Raw genomic sequence first — 21,865 nt, 5'->3', positions numbered from 1 at the left:
AAGAGGAGAGGGGTCCTTGGCATTAAATTATTTCCTAGGAATGTTTTCCTCCTGGGTAGCAGCCTCATCCCTGCAATCTGGGATGCTCCATCCCAAAACTGCTGCTTCCACGTGTGAATGTGCACGATGGGATCAGCCCCAGCCTGAACTTCCTCCCACCTCCGTGGATGGTCATTCCATGGAGGAGCCGCTCCTTGGGACACAACTGCACAGCAAACCAGGATTCCCAGGGCGAGGCTGAGGAAATCATGGATGCAGGGGAGGGTTTGGAACTGGAGTTTGACCTCTCTGTCCCCTCCCTGCAGGTGGATGCCGACGATGTCATCACCAAGGAGGAGCAGATCTTCCTCCTGCTGAAGGCCAAGGCCAAGTGCGAGCGCCACCTGAAAGCCAAGGTGCCCAAGGTGCACGGTGAGTGCTCCCAAATTCCGGGGCTGGAGCTGGACCCCCCCCTGCTCCTCCCAGCCCTTCCCCCAGCCCCACGTGCTGGGAGCAGGGAGGGAAGGAGGCGCTTGGAGCATCCCAGCGAATCGGTTTTCCAAGATAGTCCATGGGGAGGAGGTTTCGGTGCGAAGAGTTGGAAAGCAAAGCTGTCCCAGACTTGTTCTGCTCTAGAATTCCAAACACCGAGGGTCCAGGAGGATGAAGAAGTTGTGGAATTATAGCCCTGGTTGTTCTAAGGGAGAGCACCAACCACCAGCTCTGCCCGGATCACAGAATTCCAGAATGGGTTGGGTTGGGAGGAACCTTAAACACCCTGTTCCATCCCTCTGGAATGGGCAGGGACACCTCCCACTGTCCCAGGGCACTCCAACCTGACCTTGGACACTTCCAGGGATCCACAACTTCTCTGAGAATTCCATCCCCAATTCCTAATTCCCAATATCCCACCCATCCCTGCCCTGTGGCAGTGGGAGCCATTCCCTGGGTCCTGTCCCTCCATCCTTGTCCCCAGTCCCTCTCCAGCTCTCCTGGAGCCCCTCCAGGCCCTGCCAGGGGCTCTGAGCTCTCCCTGGAGCTTCTCCTCTCCAGGGGAACATTCCCAGCTCTCCCAGCCCGGCTCCAGCCCTGGGATCAGCTCTGGGGCCTCCTCTGGACTTGCTCCAGAGGAAAGCCACTATTCCAAATCCCAAAAATCCTTTGCAATCAGTGACAGAGAAAACAAAACAGCACCCCAAGGCCTTTCTCCTTCCCCACTCTTTCTCCTCGGAAGGGCCCAAGCTCAGCTGAGCCTCTTCCTTCCGTTTCCTTTCTATTTTGGGCTGGAAAATCACTCCCGGCTGTGGGACCGGTGGGGAGGAGGAAGGAGAGAACTCTCTGATGTGGGAGCAGAGCCCTCACCCCCCGCTTTCTCCTTCCCTCGCATTCCCAAGTGTTAATTCCCGAGGGACCCTTCAGTCCCCGGGGTGGGTGTCCTGTCCCACTTCCTCTGTTTCCTGGGAAAACGGGACAAGCCACGATGTTCCTGCACCTCGGCTTTCCCTTCCCTCGCGGTGGGAATTGTCCCCAAACCCAGCTCCACCACCTGCCCTCCCGGTGCCTTTGGAAATGCCAGCAAGGCCCATAAAATCCCAGCTTTCCTTTGATCCCGAGCCTCCTGTTTTCCATCAGCAAACCTCAAGCCACATCCTCTGCTGCTCCTTTGTCCCCTCACCCCGTGCCCAATTAACACCTCGTTAATGAGCACATGTGTGAAGGCATTTCCTGCTGCTGCCCACCTGGTCCTGCCCCTTTTCCAGCTTTTCTGAGGCAGCGCTTGGGATTGATTCCCCCTTCACAGAGGGCAGGGATGGGGATGTGATTGACAGCTGGATTTTGGGCTCTTTCCCAAGGGCAGAGCAAAGGAAGCAGATCCCAGGGATTCGGAGATCCCTGGTTTTGGTTGGAGACCTGGGTCTGGGACTGGAACGAGAAACTTCCAATATCCGATGGTTTGATCCCATGGACCACATCCTGCCCCTGGAAAAAGCTCTCCTGAGCTCCTCAGACCCCCTGCTCCATCCTCTACAGCAAATCCAATCCCAAATAGTCCAAGAGGAGGAATCAGCTGGATTTCAAGGCTTTGGAGACTTCACCCATTAGCAGACGAGAATTAGATCCAATTAATCTGCACCAATCCAAAAGCAGAACAAATTCCCACTCAACCTTTGGAATAGCTTTTGAGCATTTAGCACCCCATAAATTCCCTTTAAGACTTCCCAAACAAGGCAGGGATTTGCCAGACTGCCCCTGAGATGGTTTAAGGAGTTTGTGGTCTCAACAAAGAGTTTTTCAATTTGAAAAAGTTCTTTCCACTTTTCAGAGGAGCTGCAATCCACAGATTTTGGGATTTCAGATGCCCTTGGACACAGGGAGGGCGGTGGGTCTGGTGCTTTCTTCCTTGGATGATCCAGAATTTGGGATGTGGCGTCTGTTTTGGTGATCAGAGACATCCAGACCCGTGCCCTCCTCATCCAGAGGGAGGATCTCATCCCGTTACCTCTTCAGTGACTGCAGATCCCAAAGAAAAATCTGGGAAGTCTTCACCATTATGATGCTCCAGCTCCTGTTCACAGATAGGATTTAAAAGGAAAAATTTCTGATGAAAAGTAGGTTTTGTTTGGAGCAAAATAAATGCTGGATGTGGCTTCCAGTTGACCCATGGTCAAATCCATGATGGGTTTGTCATTCCAAAGGGAAAAGGACAGGCCCACAAAGAGGCAGCAGTTTTGGGGAGATCCTCAGGAAAACACATCCCGCATTTATCCGAGGATGGGATTTCTCCAGCCTTTCTTAGGGAGTTGTTTGTGGTGAGGGATAAGATCCTTGTTCAGCTCTGCTGGAAGGGATCTTCCTAGAGAGCCAGAATCCCTCTGGGATCATCCTGGAGCAACTCCAATCGAGGGCCGACCCTGCCGACAGCCCAGCAGTGTCGGATGTTTGAGAAAGGAGAAAGTTTCCACTTAAAATTCCTGACCCAGCTTGAGGACTTGAGGGGGATCTCTCCTGGGAAACTCCTCGCCACAGGGGTCGTAGGAAAAGAGTCTTTGACCCCATTCCAGAAAGTGGGAACATGTCCCAGCTGGCAGGGTCGATATTCCAAAGAAAATTCTTAGGGAACAAAAAAGTTAAAACCCTCTAAAATTTCAGACTTTCTTCAGCCAGTGTTTATGTGTAAAAACTCCAAATTCCATTTTTTTTCACCCCCTAAACAGGTTAAAATTCTGTTTTATGGGAGGATGAGGTCCCTCCTCTCCTCCTGGAGGGCTCACAGGGATCCTCTGGCCCCCGGTCGCCTCCCAGGTGTCTCTGAGCCCTGCTCCTGATCCATGTGGCTCCCACATGGATCTGTGCCACGGGGAGCCGAGGCTGAGCTGCTCCAGGAGCTTCCAAAGAGGATTCGTGCGTCATCTCCACCTTTGGCTGAGGCACTGAGGGCTGGAGACCCAAAATACAAAACCAAAAAAACCCCAAAACCCTTCCCCCACAAGCATTTGGTTTCCTCCTTTTCTCTTTTTTTCACCCCCCCCCTCCACTTTTTTTCCTTAAATTTAGTCTCCAGATGAAAGCCTTTGGGAAAGAACAGGAAACCCGAAAATTTCTCTTCTCCCGACACAAATATTCCATCCCAGCCCTGGTGGGCAGCTGATGCCACCCCAAAGTTAAACCTGGAAGGGGATGAAGTGAAATTCCCAGCCCTGAGCCATCAGACCTGACTTTTTCTTTTTTTTTTTTTTTTTTTTAAATCCATGAATTAAAAGCTTGTCTTTGCCTGGTTTGGAAAAGGAGATGGGACATTTTGTGGGGAAAGAAGAGGGAGTTTTGCACAACCCTGTCATTAGCAAAGGCCATGGCCAACCCTTGCGCTGAGCCCGAGGTGTTGCAGCTCCAAACTGTGTTGTTTTTTTACTAAATAAACCTGTTTTCCCAGGAAAGGTGTTATTTTTAGTTGGGAATCTGGGTCTATTTACCTGGGTTGTGCATCCCAGTTTGGTTTCACTGTCCCTAAAAGACCTAGAGCTGATTCCAGGCACTTGCTTGCCTCGAGAACCCCCAAAATCTGCTCCTGGTTTCCTCTCCAGAGGGTCCAGCACCATTCCCTGATGCCAGGAGCTCCCAGAGGTTGGGAGAAGCCTCAGGCACCTCAGAAATTAAGGGAGACAGAGGCATCCTAAGGTCTAAACACCCCAGTCCTCTACAAATCCATAATTTCTCCAGCTATTTCCATCTTCTCCCAGTTTCTCTTCTCAGTCCTTGCAGATGTGGCCCAAATTCCACAAAAAAAAACCCTAACCATTCCTTGTGAACATATTCCCAGCACAGTTTTGGCTTGGAAGAGCTGCCACTGCCCCAGTGGACACCAGCTGGGGGGGTTCAACATGGACCAAGAGACTTTTTAGCATGGAATTATGGACTGGGAGATCTTCCAGGATGGAACTGTGGACAGGGAGAGCTTCTAGGATGGAATTATGGACCAGGAGTGCTTCTAGGATGGAATTACGGAGCGGGATAGCTTCCAGGATGGAATTATGGACAGGAAGAGTTTCTAGGATGGAATTATGGACTGGGAGAGTTTCCAGGATGGAATTGTGGACTAGGAGAGTGGCTAGGATGGAATTATGGACCAGGAGAGCTTCTAGGATGGAGTTTTGGATTGGGAGAGCTTCTAAAATGGAATTATGGACTAGGAGAGTGTTTAAGATGCAATTATGGACTGGAAGAGTGTCTAGGATGGAATTGTGGACCAGGAGAGCTTCTAGGATGGAGTTATGGATTGGGAGAGTGTTTAGGATGGAATTATGGACCAGGAGAGTTTCTAGGATGGAATTATGGACCAGGATAGTATCTAGGATGGAATTATGGATCGGGAGACCTCTGAGGATGGAATCACAGACCAAACTGCTCTTCTGGAGTGTGAGAGAGTTCAGAGTCACCGATATGAACCGTGATGGACTTAAAGGAGCTGAAACTGGGATGCGGCTTCTACCTACAAAGCTTTATGAGCCAGGGGCTCCCAGTCCTATTGAGGAATGTCCACAGGGCTTGGAACTCATGGGAGGAACGGATCTCAGGGATTACGAGAGGCACAAGTGGTCTGCAGTTTAGATTTGTAAAGGAACACAGAGAAAGGTTGGAAAACATTCCAAAGGGTGGCTGAACTCTAATGCTAATTATCAACCTTGTTTTAATGGTTGATGGGAGCGACAGTTTTCCCGCTCAGAGGCAGGCTGGAGGGGTTTGGAAGGACTGGATCTGCTGGAATGAGGAAAGAACGGGATGTGCCAGCAGTGGCAGGTAGGGAGTTCCCGATGGGATGTTGGAGGTTGAGTTTCAGCTCCTGGGTTGGGAAGTTGGGGCTGGGTGGGCAGTGTCCAGCTGGAACTGGCTGGTGAGGTCAGGAAGGTGTTTCCAGAGCTGGGTCATGGAATTGTCTGGTGGCCTTGGGACTGGGGTGAGCCAAGACATGTTGTGACGTGGAACAGCTCCTGGCCCCTGTGTCCATCCCTCCAATATCTGTTTCCTCCAGGGATGAGCATGGAAGGGGTGTTCTGTCCATGAGACACTGGGTGAAGAGCAGGAAAGGTCTTTGAGCAGTGACAGACAGAAGCTGCATCCACCTATGGCCATGGAACCCCTGGAGCAGGTCCAATGGGGCTGAGGAAGGGCCTGGAACATCTCAGTGCCCAGGAAAGGCTGAGGGAGCTGGGGCTGCTCAGCCTGGAGAGAGCCCCAGTGAGAGGGGCCTGAGCCCTGGGTGTCCCTGGGTGTCCCTGGGTGTACCTGGGTATCTCTGAGTGTCCCTGGATGTTCACTGGGTGTCCCTGTCTGTCCCTGGGTGTCCCTGGGTGTCCCTGGTTGTCCTGGATGTTCACTGTGTGTCCCTGGATGTTCACTGGGTGTCCCTGTGTGTCCCTGGATGTTCACTGGCTGTCCCTGTGTGTCCCTGGATGTTCACTGGCTGTCCCTGGCTGTCCCTGGATGTTCACTGGCTGTCCCTGTGTGTCCCTGGATGTTCACTGGCTGTCCCTGGCTGTCCCTGGATGTTCACTGACTGTCCCTGGCTGTCCCTGTGTGTCCCTGTGTGTCCCTGTGTGTCCCTGGATGTTCACTGGCTGTCCCTGGCTGTCCCTGGATGTTCACTGGCTGTCCCTGTGTGTCCCTGTGTGTCCCTGGATGTTCACTGGCTGTCCCTGGATGTTCACTGGCTGTCCCTGGCTGTCCCTGGATGTTCACTGGCTGTCCCTGTGTGTCCCTGGATGTTCACTGGCTGTCCCTGGGTGTCCCTGTGTGTCCCTGGGTGTCCCTGGCTGTCCCTGGATGTTCACTGGGTGTCCCTGGTTGTCCCTGGATGTTCACTGGCTGTCCCTGGGTGTCCCTGTGTGTCCCTGGGTGTCCCTGGCTGTCCCTGGATATTCACTGGCTGTCCCTGGGTGTCCCTGTGTGTCCCTGGATGTTCACTGGCTGTCCCTGGATGTTCACTGTGTGTCCCTGTGTGTCCCTGGATGTTCACTGGGTGTCCCTGGCTGTCCCTGGATGTTCACTGGCTGTCCCTGGCTGTCCCTGGATGTTCACTGGCTGTCCCTGTGTGTCCCTGGATGTTCACTGGCTGTCCCTGGCTGTCCCTGTGTGCAGGGAGGGTCAGAGCAAGGCCAGGCTGTGCTCCAGGGCCCAGCAATGGCACCAGAGGAATGGGCAGGGACTGATCCCAGGAATTCCCCCGGCACAGGAGGCAGAACTTCTGCCCTGGGCAGTGCCCAGCCCTGAGCAGAGACCAGACAGGCTGTGGGGTCTCCCTCACCGGGGATATTCCAGAGCTGCCAGGATGTAATCCTGAGCCCTGTGCCCTGGGATGGCCCTGCTGGAGCAGCTGATCCACTGTGGTTCCTTACAGCCTGATTCGGTTGGATCAGTGAGGATCCCACCCCTCACGTCCTTCCAGACTGTCCAAGAAATATCCACGACATCCATATCCACACACAGCCGGGTCACACAGCCGGGTCACACACTCCAGCCCACCCCCTTATAGACCAAGACGGCCCCAAAACTGCCCCTCATCCCCCCTGCCTCACAGCCACGTTCAAAATCCACCTGCAAAGCCACAAACTTAATTCCTGCCCCTGCAAGCCCCCTTTCCTCCCTTTTCCTATCCCAAAATTCTTTCTCCCCCATTCCTATCCCAAAACAATTCCTCCTCTCTTCCTATACCAGAACAATTCCTCCTCACTTCCTATCCCAAAATAATTCCTTCCCCTTCCTATGCCCAGATGATTTTTCCCCCTTCCTATCCCAAAACAATTCTTCCTGCTTCCTATCCCAAAATTATTCCTCCCCTCTTCCTATCCTCAAACAATTCCTCCTCACTTCCTATCCCAAAACTATTTTCCCCTTTCGTATCCCCAAATGATTTTCCCCTCTTCCTATCCCAAATCAATTCCTCCTCACTTCCTATCCCAAAACTATTTTCCCCTTTCCTATCCCCAAATGATTTTCCCCTCTTCCTATCCCAAATCAATTCCTCCTCACTTCCTATCCCAAAACTATTTTCCCCTTTCCTATCCCCAAATGATTTTCCCCTCTTCCTATCCTAAATCAATTCCTCCCCTCTTCCTATCCCAAAACTATTTTCCCCTTTCCTATCCCCAAATGATTTTCCCCTCTTCCTATCCCAAATCAATTCCTCCTCACTTCCTATCCCAAAACTATTTTCCCCTTTCCTATCCCCAAATGATTTCTCCCCATTCCTATCCCAAAATGCTGCCTCAGTTTTTTTTGTTTTTTTTTTTTGGGTCACTCCTCCCCGCCTGCTTCCAATGCCCCAAATGTCCTTCCCGTAATGGAGTGACCACAATCACACAGCGTATTCCAACTGTGGTCTCCCGGGTGCCGGAATGAGCCGGGCTGATTTATATTCCGTGCCCCTGGATAAACACCTCGAGCCCGTGTTTGCGTTTGTGCAGCTGCCAAGGAGCCTCGCAGATGGTCGGAATGCAAAGTGTCCCATTCCGGCTGGAACGGGAATTGAGGCTGGGGGAGAGGAATGGAGCAGGAAGGGAAAGGGAAAAGGGGATGGGATAGGAGCAGGAAGGAGGGAATGACTCTCCGTGCACCCTGAGCAGGGATGGCCCAAATTTGCTCCTACTTTTCTGTCTTCTACCAAAGCCACCTCTGGGATTCTGGAATTCTGACTTGGCTCAGGCTGGGGAGCAAAATCAAGGAGCAAAATGAGGGATGTATTAAGGATAGCCCCTTCCCAAAGTGTTCTGGGATTGGCCTTCCTGCCTTCCAGAGGGAAATCCTGCAGCAATGACATCCAGGAGTGTTTTAGGTTGTTCCCATCTTGGCATGACTTCAGCTTCCACGTCCTGAGATTCCAACCTCCAACAGGAAAAGATTGATCCAAGAGATGTCTTGGTGGACAGGAGCCAGGGGGATCCTGGAGGGATCCCATGCTTCCCTTCAGGTCTCATTTCTTCAGGAATGTCATCCAATAGAGTTTTTGCATGTTCCCACCTTGGAATTACTGCAACTTCCATGTGCTTCAAGGGGGAAGGTGAGATCCAAGAGATGTCCTGGTGGACACGAGCCAATGGGATCCTGGAGGGATCCCATATTTCACTTCAGGACTCGTTTCTCCAGCACTGAAGTGGTCAGTGATGTCCTCAAATCACGAGGAATTCCGGTGCCATTCCCACCTTCCTGTCCCCATCCATGAGAGATTCGGAGGAGGAGGCAAATCCCCGAGGCATAAACACAATCATCCCTTCAGCATTGTCTGGATGATGGATACACACCCAAAACACTCTGGGATGTGGGACATGTGTGAGACTTCCCTGTTTTCTTAATAGTTTATGAATTCCTTTGGACTTCCATCATCCGTGAATCCTACTATTTCTTCCAAGGAAAGAAACGTTCGACTTTTCCAGTTCCACGTCCTGAACTACCTGGATCGATCCAAACAGCACAGTGGAACCCTCAAACTCATTTTCACCAGAATTCCAAGAGGTTTTCAATAAGCTCTTCCACCTGGATCCTTTGGAATTCTCCGTGCTTTGGAATATTATTACCAGTGTCTCAGGAGGGACCTATTAACAGGCCAAACTTTCCCAATTTTCTACTTTCTTCTTGGAATTCAGCCTGGATCTCCTTGGAGAAATGACCAGAAGAAAAGGAAAACAAAGGGAGAAGCCAAGTTGTTGATACCGTGAATGTTTCTATAAATTCAGGGGAAAAAAAAATGTTGGGAGGAGCTCTTTGGGCAAACAAGCAGAAAGGAATGGCTTGTTTGGATTCCGGCACAATGGGAAATAAGGGATTTTCCCCTCCTGTTTTGTCAGAGGTTCATGGAATGATTTGGATTTGGGAGGGGCCTTAAAGCCTATTCAGTCCCACCCCTGCCACGGCCAGGGACAGCTCCCACTGTCCCAGGGTGATCCAAGCCCTTTCCAACCAGACCTTGGACACTTCCAGGGATGGAGCATCCACAAATTCTCTGGAAAGGCTGTTCCAGTGTCCCACTACCCTCATGATAAAAAAAATATTCCTTGGAATTAGTGGGAATGAACCGTCCTGTGGCTTAAACCCATCCCTCCTTGTGGTCCTGGGAGGTCTCCTTAGATGGGAGGGTTGGAGGGATTTGGGATAGGAGAGAAGGATGGTGAGGCTCCTCTGCAGCACAAACAGCTTTTGGCTGTGTTAAACCCCAGGAATGTGGATCCAACAATCCCAAAGTGCGACTGCTCCTGGTATCAGTCCATATTTCCATTTGAAAGAGGTTTTCCAAGAGTTTCAGTCAATGTAGGAGCTCCTCAAATCACTCCAGGAGTTCCAGATGCACCCGGATTGACCTGTGGATGTTCCTCACCAGGTTCCCCTACCCGCAATCCCTTTTCCCAACCCAGATCCTCTCTCCTTCCCCCCTGATTCCTGGGATTTTCAGGGAACAGCTGTGTTATCCTGAATTTTAGGGGGCTGTCCAGGTGGCAGATCCAAAATATCCACCCTTCCCTTAACTCGTCATCCGTCACTGAGGAATTTTAGGAAGGAAATTATCACTGAGATGTTTTATCCCTCCTCCAAAATTGTCCTGGAATGACTTTTCCAAGGAAGGAATGGGGAGAGAGAGGCCAGAGATGATGGAGAGGAGCGGGAAGAGATTTCTCTGGGAGTGGATCAGGTCTTGGTAACAACGATGGATCCTTTTGTTGGGAGGCTCAGACACTTCCCGGATTTTGAGTCTCACTGGATTCTTATCAGGATTCAATACTCAGGATGACTCAGGATTAATCATTTAAGGAATCATTTCCATGCAGAGGTCAAAATTTTAAATGCAAAAATCATCTTTTGAAATATTTTTTTAGGACACGTCTTGGCTCTCGAATTTTTCCCCCCATAAAGCAACATTCCAGAGGTGACCCACCACCGTTCCCTTCAGTTTTTGGGGAGGATTTTGGAGGCTCAAAGCACCCAAGAATCGATAATTGTGTGGTTTGTTTTCAGTTTTCCATGTTTCCAGCACAAGGAGGATGCACCTACCACAAAATTTAGCACTTTCTTCTTTTGTGGCCACATATTTTGGTGGGATGCAAAATGAAACCTCTTGAAAGTGAAATTGCCCTTTGCAATTTGCAAAGGTTTTGGAAAAGTGGGAGATTTTCCCTCTCATTTCAGAGCACTTTTGGAGGACTGTTTTTCTCTCAGAGTTGTTTCTCCACTGTGTTTCTTTTAATGTTTACCCAAATTGATTTATTTTGTCATAAGAACTCATTTTATTTTAGGCAAGAACACTTTGAGGGCTCCATTAAATCTTTATTTACTTTCTTGTCTGCAGAAAAAATGTCAAGGACATCAACATTTTGTCCAGAGCCAAATTTTGTGGGGCCCTGTGTTGTTTTTTGGTTTTTTCCTTTGTCTTTTGTACCTTCCAGAGAACTGAGAAATAAATAAACTCTTTTTTCCCAGTGTAAATTATCCTGCAAATAATGAGCCAGAGGGAAGGATTTTCTCAGTTTTCATGAATAGGAAATGTATTTTTCTTCTCCTGGTGGGACTTTAAGCAGACAAAATGCAATAAATTATTTCCCTCTTTTTTATCACGCGGATGTGGAGGAATTTTTGCTCCTGACCCTCACTCCCAGTTGATGCTTTAGAAGAAGGGCTCCGATTTGTCTGGTCCTTTTCATCCGCACTAAATAAGAGATAAGAACTCAGCTGCTAAATGAGGAGGTTTTCAGTGTTTTCCACATCCTAAAAACCACCAAACTGAATTAATCCGTGTCGGCTCTGGCCCTAGACCAGCCAAAGGGCTTCGCAGCAATCCTGGTTTTCCTTTAATCTTGGGGAATCACGTTGGTGAAGAAGGATGAATTCCTGAGTGGTGGGAAACTTCGATATCCATGGATCATGCTGAGATCTTGGCCCTGTTTGGATTTAGTTCTGCGAGGAGGTTTTTTTGAGGATGACAGCAGGTGGTTCCTGTTCCTTTTGATTCCCAGGTAGCTGTGTCCAATGTTCAATAACCTCGTGGCCGAGGGCAGACACGGCTCTGGGAGCAGATTTGGGACAAATCCACCACTTTGAGCGTTTCTTTCTCAGTATTGCACTGCAGCTGGAATTTCATGGGTGGGTGCAGCTCCCCAGCCCAAAGCAGAGGAGTTCCCTGAGGACACAGAGCTGGGACGAGCGACGCCTTGGGGGGACTGTGGAGGGACCTGGACAGGTTGGGGAGATGGGCAGGGAGGAAACTTCTGGAATTCAGCAAGGTCCCAAAGACCTGGGAAGATCATCCCATTCCACCTTCTACCATGGGCAGGGACACCTCCCACTGTCCCAGCCTGCTCCAAGCCCCATCCAGCATGGCCTTGGACTCTTCCACAGCCGCTCTGGGAATTCCATCCCAGCCCCTCCCCACCCTCCCAGCCAGGAATTCCTAATTCCCAATATTCCATCCATCCCTGCCCTCTGGCAGTGGGAGCCATTCCCTGTGTCCTGTCCCTCCATCCTTGTCCCCAGTCCCTCTCCAGCTCTCCTGGAGCCCCTCCAGGCCCTGCCAGGGGCTCTGAGCTCTCCCTGGACCTTCTCCTCTCCAGGGGAACATTCCCAGTTCTCCCAGCCTGACTCCAGAGCAGAGACTCCAGCCCTGCGAGAAACTTCTCTGGAGTTGTCTCCTCTGGACTCTCTCCAGCAGAGCCACGTCTTCCAAATGCTGGCAATCCCAGAGCTGGACAGTTTGTCCTTGTGGAATAAAACTTTGGGACAATTCGCACCTTCTAGAGCCGCACACTAAGAAGGAATTGGCAATATTCCCAGGGCGGGTTTCCCAGTGGAATGCCAGCGCTGGTTCTTCACGGAGAGCCCTCTCCAGGCAGGGTGTCCCCTCCGCAGGGGCAGTGACTCCTCTTTGTCCCCGTTCTCTCCCACAGATGGGTTCTGCCTTCCGGAGTGGGACGGCATCGTGTGCTGGCCCGAGGGCGTGCCCGGCAAGGTGGTGGCCATGCCCTGCCCCGAGTACATCTACGACTTCAACCACAAAGGTGGGTGTGGAGCCAGCACAGACCCTTCCGACAGCTGGGAAATTCAGAATTCCCCTCCTCATCCCTTTCTCCTCACGTGGTGCCTCCCTTCCGAGCACGAGGGAAAAGGAAGGAAGGAAAGGAGCAGCCGTTCTTTATTGACAAACATAAATTATTGGGGAAAAAAGCCCAGTTGGAACTGAAATTATCACAAAATTGCCACTTGCCCCTCACGGACTGTGACGTTCTAAACACCAATTACCTGTGCACAGCTCCCAGTTGTAAATCCTGGCGATTCCCAAACCTGGATTTGTTGGGCTCCATGACCTGTGTGTAGCAATAGAACCCCAAAATATTCTTCCAACTTTTATCCCCTGCCTTGGGCTTTGTTAATCCTGTGTCCAGAGCTCTGGCGGGTGTCTGGGAGCAGAAAGTGGGAATTCCTCCCTGTCAGTACCAGCAGAGCTTGGGGGATGCACAAAGGAATTCACGACAGCCAGGAAATTCAGAATTCCCCGCGTAATCCCTTTTTCCTCACGTGGTGCCTCCCTTCCGAGCATGAGGGAAAAGGAAGGAAGGAAAGGAGCGGCCATTGTTTATTGACAAACATAAATTATTGGGGAAAAAAGCCCAGTTGGAACTGAAATTATCACAAAATTGCCACCTGCCCCTCACGGACTGTGACGTTCTAAACACCAGTTACCTGTGCACAGCTCCCAGTTGTAAATCCTGACGATTCCCAAACCTGGATTTGTTGGGCTCCATGACCTGTGTGTAGCAATAGAACCCCAAAATATTCTTCCAACTTTTATCCCCTGCCTTGGGCTTTGTTAATCCTGTGTCCAGAGCCCTGGCGGGTGTCTGGGAGCAGAAAGTGGGAATTCCTCCCTGTCAGTACCAGCAGAGCTTGGGGGATGCACAAAGGAATTCACGACAGCCAGGAAATTCAGAATTCCCTGCGTAATCCCTTTTTCCTCACGTGGTGCCTCCCTTCCGAGCATGAGGGAAAAGGAAGGAAGGAAAGGAGCGGCCATTGTTTATTGACAAACATAAATTATTGGGGAAAAAAGCCCAGTTGGAACTGAAATAATCACAAAATTGCCACTTGCCCCTCACGGACTGTGACGTTCTAAACACCAATTACCTGTGCACAGCTCCCAGTTGTAAATCCTGGCGATTTCCAAACCTGGATTTGTTTGGCTCCATGAACTGTGTGTAGCAGTAGAACCCCAAAATATTCTTCCAACTTTTCCAACTAATTTCCCGCTGATTCCGTGTCTCCTCTGTCTCAGCAGGGATGAATTTGGGATTAATTTCCTGCCATTTTCCCACTGATTCCGTGTCTCCTCTCTCTTATCAGGGATGAATTTGGGATGAATTTCCTGCCATTTTCCCACTGATTCCGTGTCTCCTCTCTCTTGGCAGGGATGAATTTGGATTAATTTCCCATCATTTTCCCACTGATCCGTGTCTCCTCTGTCTTATCAGGGATGAATTTGGGATGAATTTCCTGCCATTTTCCCACTGACTCCGTGTCTCCTCTCTCTTATCAGGGATGAATTTGGGATGAATTTCCCACCGTTTTCCCGCTGATTCCGTGTCTCCTCTGTCTTATCAGGGATGAATTTGGGATGAATTTCCTGCCATTTTCCCACTGATTCTGTGTCTCCCCTCTCTTTTCAGGGATGAATTTGGGATGAATTTCCTGCCATTTTCCCACTGATTCCGTGTCTCCCCTTTCTTGGCAGGGATGAATTTGGGATGAATTTCCTGCCATTTTCCCACTGATTCCGTGTCTCCTCTCTCTCGTCAGGGATGAATTTGGGATGAATTTCCCATCGTTTTCCCACTGACTCCGTGTCTCCTCTCTCTCGCCAGGGATGAATTTGGGATTAATTTCCTGCCATTTTCCCACTGATTCCGTGTCTCCTCTCTCTCACCAGGGATGAATTTGGGATGAATTTCCCACCGTTTTCCCGCTGATTCCGTGTCTCCTCTCTCTTGGCAGGGATGAATTTGGGATGAATTTCCTGCCATTTTCCCACTGATTCCGTGTCTTCCCTTTCTTGGCAGGGATGAATTTGGGATGAATTTCCTGCCATTTTCCCACTGATTCCGTGTCTTCCCCTTTCTTGGCAGGGATGAATTTGGGATGAATTTCCCATCATTTTCCCACTGACTCCGTGTCTCCTCTCTCTCGCCAGGGATGAATTTGGGATGAATTTCCCACCGTTTTCCCGCTGATTCCGTGTCTCCCCTTTTTTGGCAGGGATGAATTTGGGATGAATTTCCCATAATTTTCCCACTAATTCCGTGTCTCCCCTCTCTCGTCAGGGATGAATTTGGGATGAATTTCCTGCCATTTTCCCTCTGATTCCGTGTCTCCTCTCTCTCATCAGGGATGAATTTGGGATTAATTTCCTGCCATTTTCCTTCTGATTCCGTGTCTCCCCTCTCTCGGCAGGGATGAATTTGGGATGAATTTCCTGCCATTTTCCCACTGATCCGTGTCTCCTCTGTCTTTTCAGGGATTAATTTGGGATGAATTTCCTGCCATTTTCCCACTGATCCGTGTCTCCTCTCTCTCGGCAGGCCACGCTTATCGCCGGTGTGACCTGAACGGGAGCTGGGAGCTGGTCCCGGGCAACAACCGCACCTGGGCCAACTACAGCGAGTGCGCCAAGTTCCTCACCAACGAGACGAGGGAAAGGGTAGGCATTCCCACTCCTGCAGGCAGCAGGAATTTCTGGCCTCACGCCAGGCTAACCCACGGACCTCTGTCTCATTTAAAACCCCAGATGAGCCCCAGCTCATCTTCCTCCTCTTGGAAACCCTTCTTGAGCTTGCCAAAGCCACACCGTGCTTTGATGGGCGGTGATTTGATTGGAAAATTGTCCTCAAAGGCAGAAAAGTTTCCTGCAGCTGCCATGGTCCCATTCCTGAAGAGATCTTGGGGAAAATTGGAGCAGTCTCAGGGACGCTCAGAAGTGGTTGGAGGTTGTTCCATGGCATTGAGACTCCCTCTGCCACAGCAGGAAATCCTTTTGCTGCCAGGTTGTTATCAAAAATTCCAGTGTTTATGTGGTTGTCTCTGGGAGGGGATGTCCAAACATATGTGGAATCAAATCCAGAGCGACTGGTTGGGAGAGCTGGGAATGTTCCCCTGGAGAAGCTCCAGGGAGAGCTCAGAGCCCTTCCAGGTCCTAAAGAGGCTCCAGGAGAGCTGGAGAGGGACAGGGGACAAGGGATGGAGGGACAGGACACAGGGAATGGCTTTGAGCTGAAAGAAGTAGAATCAGATGAGATATTGGGAAGGAATTCCTGGCTGAGGGAGGTGAGGCCCTGGCACAAGGTGCCCAGATAGCTGTGGGCGCCCCTGAATCCCTGGAATTGTCTAAGGCCAGGCTGGATGGGGCTTGGAGCAATCTGGGACAGTGGGAGGTGTCCCTGCCTATGGCAGAGAGTGGAATGGGATGATCCTTAAGATCCCTTCCCACCCAAACCCAACTGGTATTCCATGATCTTGAATTAATTCTGGTGTCGTCACAATGTGGAAACAGTGACAGCAGTCCAAAGTTGGAAAAGGGTTTCAAAGCACATGGAGAGGGTCTGGCCTACTCCTGGGATGGGGAAAAAAATTCCATGAGCCATAAATTTACAAAAATTCCGATAATGATAAAATAGCAGCTGGCAGAAACTTCCTTCCTCCCCATGACCCAGCCTGGGGCTCTGTAATGCCAGAAGTCTGGAAGGAATTCCATGCTAAGGTGACAGCAAAGCTGTCCCTGGTGTCACTCGGGAGGATGTGACCTCCTTGTCCCACAGAGAATGACGTTCCCACCCACACGCACCTGTAATTCCAAAGAATCCACCCAAACCCTCTGGTTTTCCAGTGGCTCTTGGAAGAGTCTCCCTGGATACAGGCACGGCACCAGGGACTGATCAGCTGCAGGGAGGAGGGAGGATTATCCCAGACAGCTGGAGATAAGGATCTAACCACAGCTTCCTTGAGGATGACCCAGGGGCCCTTCGGGACAATGTTCTTAATTTTAAATCTAACCACAGAGTAGGGCGTTTTGATTCTTTTTTTTGTTTTGTTTTTTTGATGTTTTTTTAATTTATTTTTTGTTTGGTTTCTTTGTTTGTTTGCTTGGTTTTCATTTTTTGTTGCCTTTTTTTTTGTTGTTGTTGCTTTTTTCTCCTTAAGAGTGAAGCAACTCACAAATGAAGCGATTAAGGAAAATAAGGAAATGAGGGAAAGGAGGAAATGATTTCTTAGAGCTGCTGAGTGTTTTCTCTCAAATGGACAAGGAGCAGAGGATTGTGTGCCCTGGGTGCTGCTCCAGCCACTCCAGCAAAGACCTGGGTGATGTTCCCTTCCGGAACCAGTTTGGTGGGGTTTTTCCCAGTTCATAGTGGAAAGAACTCTTTTAGCCCCGGAGTTTTCCAGGAAGGTCCTGGAGTGGGTGTTGGGGTCATGGAACACCTTGATCAATGTGCAAACTTTTGACCTCTCGGAAATCATCTCCCCTGTCCCACTGCCCTGAGCCACACCCTGGGTTGGGCATTGTCCAGCTGAATTCCAGAACTTCTCCTAGGGAAAGGACATCCTTCCCTTTTAACCTCCCACTGGCAGGACTTGTCAGGGTGACTTGCTAAAGGAAGGGCACAAAGAGCAACAGAGTTGCCCCCCCATTTTTTTTATTTTTTGCACCACAAGGAATAAATAGAGACTTTCCACCTCCAGGGTGATTTAAAAGGTTGAAAGCAAAATCTCCTGTGGTGGGTTTGATGTGCCTGACTTCGTCTGTGTCCACTGAGTGGTCACAGGGTGAGGAGTCTTTGCTTCTTCTTGCCAGGGTTGGGATTAAATGCGTGAGATGGAATTTCATGTTGGGACTGGGATGTTTATCAGTTCTTATCTCTGTCACAGTCCCACAAACCCTGAGTTCTGCAGCCCCTCACTCTGACAAACTAAACATGGAGCCCATCTCTCTCTGCAAGGCCTTTTGAGGATCAACTGTCCAATTAGGAAATTACACCTGAATTATTTTTACTTTTAACACAATAACCAACCACCCGTGCCTGCAATGGGGACTTTTTTATCCAATTACACAAAACCACCCAAACCCATGGAGAAGGAGAAGGAGAAGGAGAAGGAGAAGGAGAAGGAGAAGGAGAAGGAGAAGGAGAAGGAGAAGGAGAAGGAGAAGGAGAAGGAGAGGGAGAGGGAGAGGGAGAAGGAGAAGGAGGAGCAGCCTCCACCCCAAAACCTCCATCTTGCTTTACATCTATTCCTGTATTCTAAACCCTCAGAGTTTCCCAGCCTGTGATATCACACACTTCTATCCAAACTCCACCCCCACAATCCCAGTTCTGTCATTCCATTTTGGAAGCTTCTCCAGTGCCCCAGGTCAGTGCAGTGTTCTCCTGGGGGTCAGGGCCTGTCAGCACAGAAAGCCCAAAATTCTCAGCAGCCAGGGTTCCAACAACAGGGGGATCACAGCACGGGGGACTCGGGCAGTGCTTTCCAGCAGAGACATTTACAGGAGGTGTCACCTCCTTTTTATTCTCAACCTCTTGGAAAATTACTGCTCCTCATAAACTCTCCCTTAAGGGGCTGTTCTAATAACCCACCCCAAAATCCTCACCCTCATTATCCTGTAGCCAAAGCTGAGGCATCTTTTACCAGGAATTTTCTGTCATAGCTACAAAGGTGAATGGAATAATATTTAATATTAAGACAAATTCAACCATCATCACCGTTCAGATTAAATGACCAGGCTGATCTTACTTAATGGTGCTTACCCAGGGCAAAGAACACAGAAAAAGTTGATGTTTCTGCCAGCTTTTAAATCATATCTTGATCAACAAATGCTTTTTAATGACATCTATTTATCAATTTTTATTCTTATCATTAACTTTATATCTGCAAGAGGTCTCTTCCTCAGGCCTGGCCTCACATCAGCAATTCTGTGCCTTGTCACAGAGTTCCCTGATTTTATCACAGAGGTGGATGAATTATTGTGGCAAATAAAGTGCATCCACTCAGGTTTCTTGGGCCTTGGGGTATAAAAACCACTCTGGAAATAAAAGAGGGGGGAAAAAATGCAATTTTTTCCCTCAGTGTGCCAATGCCTTTACTCACAGAGAGCACACAAGGCCTCTTGTCACACACAAATGTGGCACTGCAGCCCTGGGATTAATAAACCTTCCTTTGATTTCTTTTTTTCATGGATTATATTTTCAACAACACCTCTTTATTAATTTTAATATTATTATTATTATTAGCCTTGTGTTTGTAAGAGGTCTTTTCCTCAGCCCTGCCCTCAGCAATTCTATGCCTTGTCATGGAATTCCCTGGTTTTATCACAGAAGTGGCTGAATTCTGGTGACAAATGAAGCACTATCTGTGCATCCACTGCAGGTCTCTTGGGCCTTGGGGTATAAAAACCACTCTGGAAATAAAATAAGGGGATAAAAATGCAATTTTTTCCCTCAGTGTGCCGATGCCTTTACTCACAGAGAGCACACAAGGCCTCTTGTCACACACAAATGTGGCACTGCAGCCCTGGGATTAATAAACCTTCCTTTGATATCTCTTTTTCATGGGGTAAATATGTCCAGAGATGTCAGAACAGGGGAATTTGGCCACATTGAGCCGTTGTCTTGAGCGAGAGATGGTTTTCTATTATTATTTCCCTCCCTGGGGAGCGGCATCTTTGCGTCACCACCAACAGCTGCATTTACCCAACGTTTTGCCAGGAGATTGTGGCTGACTCCGAGCAGATGCAACCAGAGGGAATTTTAAGAAACTGGGCTATTAGAAAAAAAAAAAAAAAAAAAAAAAAAAACCAAAAAACAAACCAACTGTCTGTGGCTATAAATATATGGATTTGCTGGCTATCTCTGGAAACAGGCCTGAACCTATAGATAGCTGGAGATATCCACACCTAAATAAACACCACGTGCGTGCGCACATCTCCAGCCAGGGATGTTTGTTTAGGTGGGGAGTTTTCCCATTTTAGCCATGCTGGGATAATTTTAAGATTGGCCCAAGCAGCAAACAAGAGGGCCCCAGAGCAAGCTGGTGTCCTGCCCCGAATAAATGGGGATTATTTCACACAGAGCAGCTCGGAAACCGCTCTCTGCAAAGAGCAAAGTGTGTTAAAGCCATCAGAGCCTGCAGAATTAACAGCTCGTAACTGCCCGGAGAGGGACTGCTCCTGGGCTGCTTCCTCAGGGAAAATTCCCACTGGAGGATGGGAATTGACAGCCCTGGAGGTTGATTCCTCCTTTAGTCAGGTAGGATGAAGCAATCCAGGGAAGTGTTTCCTCAAATTCCTGCCAGATAACGTTAAAGAGGGAGAGAACAATCAGCTGGAAGTGTCCCAGGCCAGGCTGGACAGGGCTGGGAGCAGCCTGGGACAGTGGAAGATGTCCCTGTCCATGGCAGGGGTGGCACTGGGTGGGCTTGTCCCTCATGGCAGGGACACCTGCATTGTCCCAGGCTGCTCCTGGGACAGTCCAACCTGGCCTCGGGCACTTCCAGGCATCCAGGGGTAGCCACAGCTGCTCTGGGAATTCCATTCCCATGCCTCCCCACCCTCCCAGCCAGGAATTCCCAATTCCCAATCTCCCACCCATCCCTGCCCTCTGGCAGTGGGAGCCATTCCCTGTGTCCTGTCCCTCCATCCTTGTCCCCAGTTCCTCTCCAGCTCTCCTGGAGCCCCTTCAGGCCCTGGCAGGGCTCTGAGCTCTCCCTGGACCTTCTCCTCTCCAGGTGAACATTCCCATCTCTCCCAGCCTGGCTCCAGTCCTGGAGCAGCTCTGTGACCTCCTCTGGATTTGTTTCAGCAGCTCGTATTTATTGTGGATTTGTTCTGTTCCCACACTCTTCCCTAAGCACCCCTTCCAGGCCATGAAGGAGACAGGGAGCAGAGTTAAAAGGACTTTTGTCCTGGCCCTTCTCCTTTGTTCCCTGAATTCCCTTAAAATCAGGAGGGAGGGTGACCTGTGTTCCTGGAGCTCCTGAATCTTTGGAAAAAAATGAAGAACAGATGACAGTGATGAACCTCAGGCAGCTTTTTAGCCCGTTTCTCCCCAAATTCCATACAATTGACAGGCTGTGGATCCCTTACCTTCCACACATCCAGCCAACAGCAGCAGGATCATTTTTCCGGTCACTTTTTCTAACAGTGGCAGCAGCAATGGCATTCCCAGGAATTCCCCTCATTCCCATCTCCCCCAAAAGAACAGGGATGCCAAACACAGCTGCTTTTTAAAGCAGCCCAAACCCATCCTCTTTCCAAGGGTGAGCTGAAGGGTGAATGGGATCTCCATCTCCCAAAACCCTGCGGAAGGAGAGTCGGAGCCAGCAACTTGGGAGGTTGGCTCAGCTTGGGAGCCACCACCAGCAGGATGGGCCATCCTCAGATCCAACCCCAATCCTGCCTTCATCTGCTCCCGCTTGTTTGTAGCGTGAGGCTTTTACGGCTTCCCGGGAATTCGGAGGGGCCTGGAGAATCCATCCCCTTCCAAACACAATGGGAAGGGCCCAGCGTGTTGCAGGGCTGCTTTATCTAAACCCCATTGTTCCAAGCAGCAGTCCTGGAGCTCTCTGGGGTCCTGGGAAAAGCAAACAACTTTGTGGAGCCTCAAAGTGACGGCACAGGAACGGGTTCGGATTGTTTTGTCCCCAATTTCCACAAAGGAATGTCAGCAAAGTGTCAGGCGTCTGCAGCAGGACACGGGCAGAGGTTTTAAAGTCTGTGGAGGAATAGAAAAAATTATCTGAGAGATGTTTTGTTCATAATTTCAATTAACCCCGAGGTGCCAGTCTCATTCCATGCCTATGGATTTGGTCTGGTGCGTTCCTGGAAATAGAATCCAAGAATCTTGGAATGGCTTAGGTTGAAAAGGAGCTTAAAGATGATTTTTATGGACATGCGTGTCTAAATTGAGGTGTCTGAGAGAAAATTGGAGTGTCTGAGGCTAAATTGGGGATCTTTTGTGAGAGCTGATCCCAGTCACGCTCTCACGCTCCAGACAGGGAGGATTTAAGAGCCTGGAATCTCAGTGGATGAGGGGAACAGAGTCCTGCAGGAACAGGGTCATCAACACTCAGAGTTTTCCCTGAGGCTGTTCTGTGCCTTTTGTGAATATCCCTTTTTCTGAATATCCCATTTAGCTTTTTATTTAGTCCCATTTTGCTGTAAAAAAAAACAAACTGACAAGAAAATCAAGGACAGAGATTTTCTGGCTTTATTTATCACTTGAAGCAGCAAATCCCCAATTCCAAATGCGTCCTCAATGACATCGGAATCAGCAGCTCGGAGAAACTCTGCAGAAATTTCATCTGGAAAATCCTGATTTAT

General features: G+C 49.7%; 1 protein-coding gene across 1 annotated transcript in view; it reads left to right on the top strand.

Annotated features, from left to right (window-relative positions):
- PTH1R (parathyroid hormone 1 receptor) overlaps window positions 1-21,865 on the top strand; it is a 94,302-nt gene that overhangs the window by 43,384 nt on the left and 29,053 nt on the right. Inside the window, exons 2-4 of the mRNA XM_077781366.2 lie at window positions 306-411; window positions 12,399-12,509; window positions 15,081-15,199. Of these exons, the coding sequence (XP_077637492.1) occupies window positions 306-411; window positions 12,399-12,509; window positions 15,081-15,199 (336 nt within the window). The remainder of the gene's footprint in view (window positions 1-305; window positions 412-12,398; window positions 12,510-15,080; window positions 15,200-21,865) is intronic.

This window comes from Lonchura striata, chromosome 2 (assembly GCF_050655825.1).
Source record: "Lonchura striata isolate lonStrDom1 chromosome 2, ASM5065582v1, whole genome shotgun sequence".
Classification (NCBI taxonomy): Eukaryota; Metazoa; Chordata; class Aves; order Passeriformes; family Estrildidae; genus Lonchura; species Lonchura striata.
This window is presented reverse-complemented; position numbering and strand designations above follow the sequence as displayed.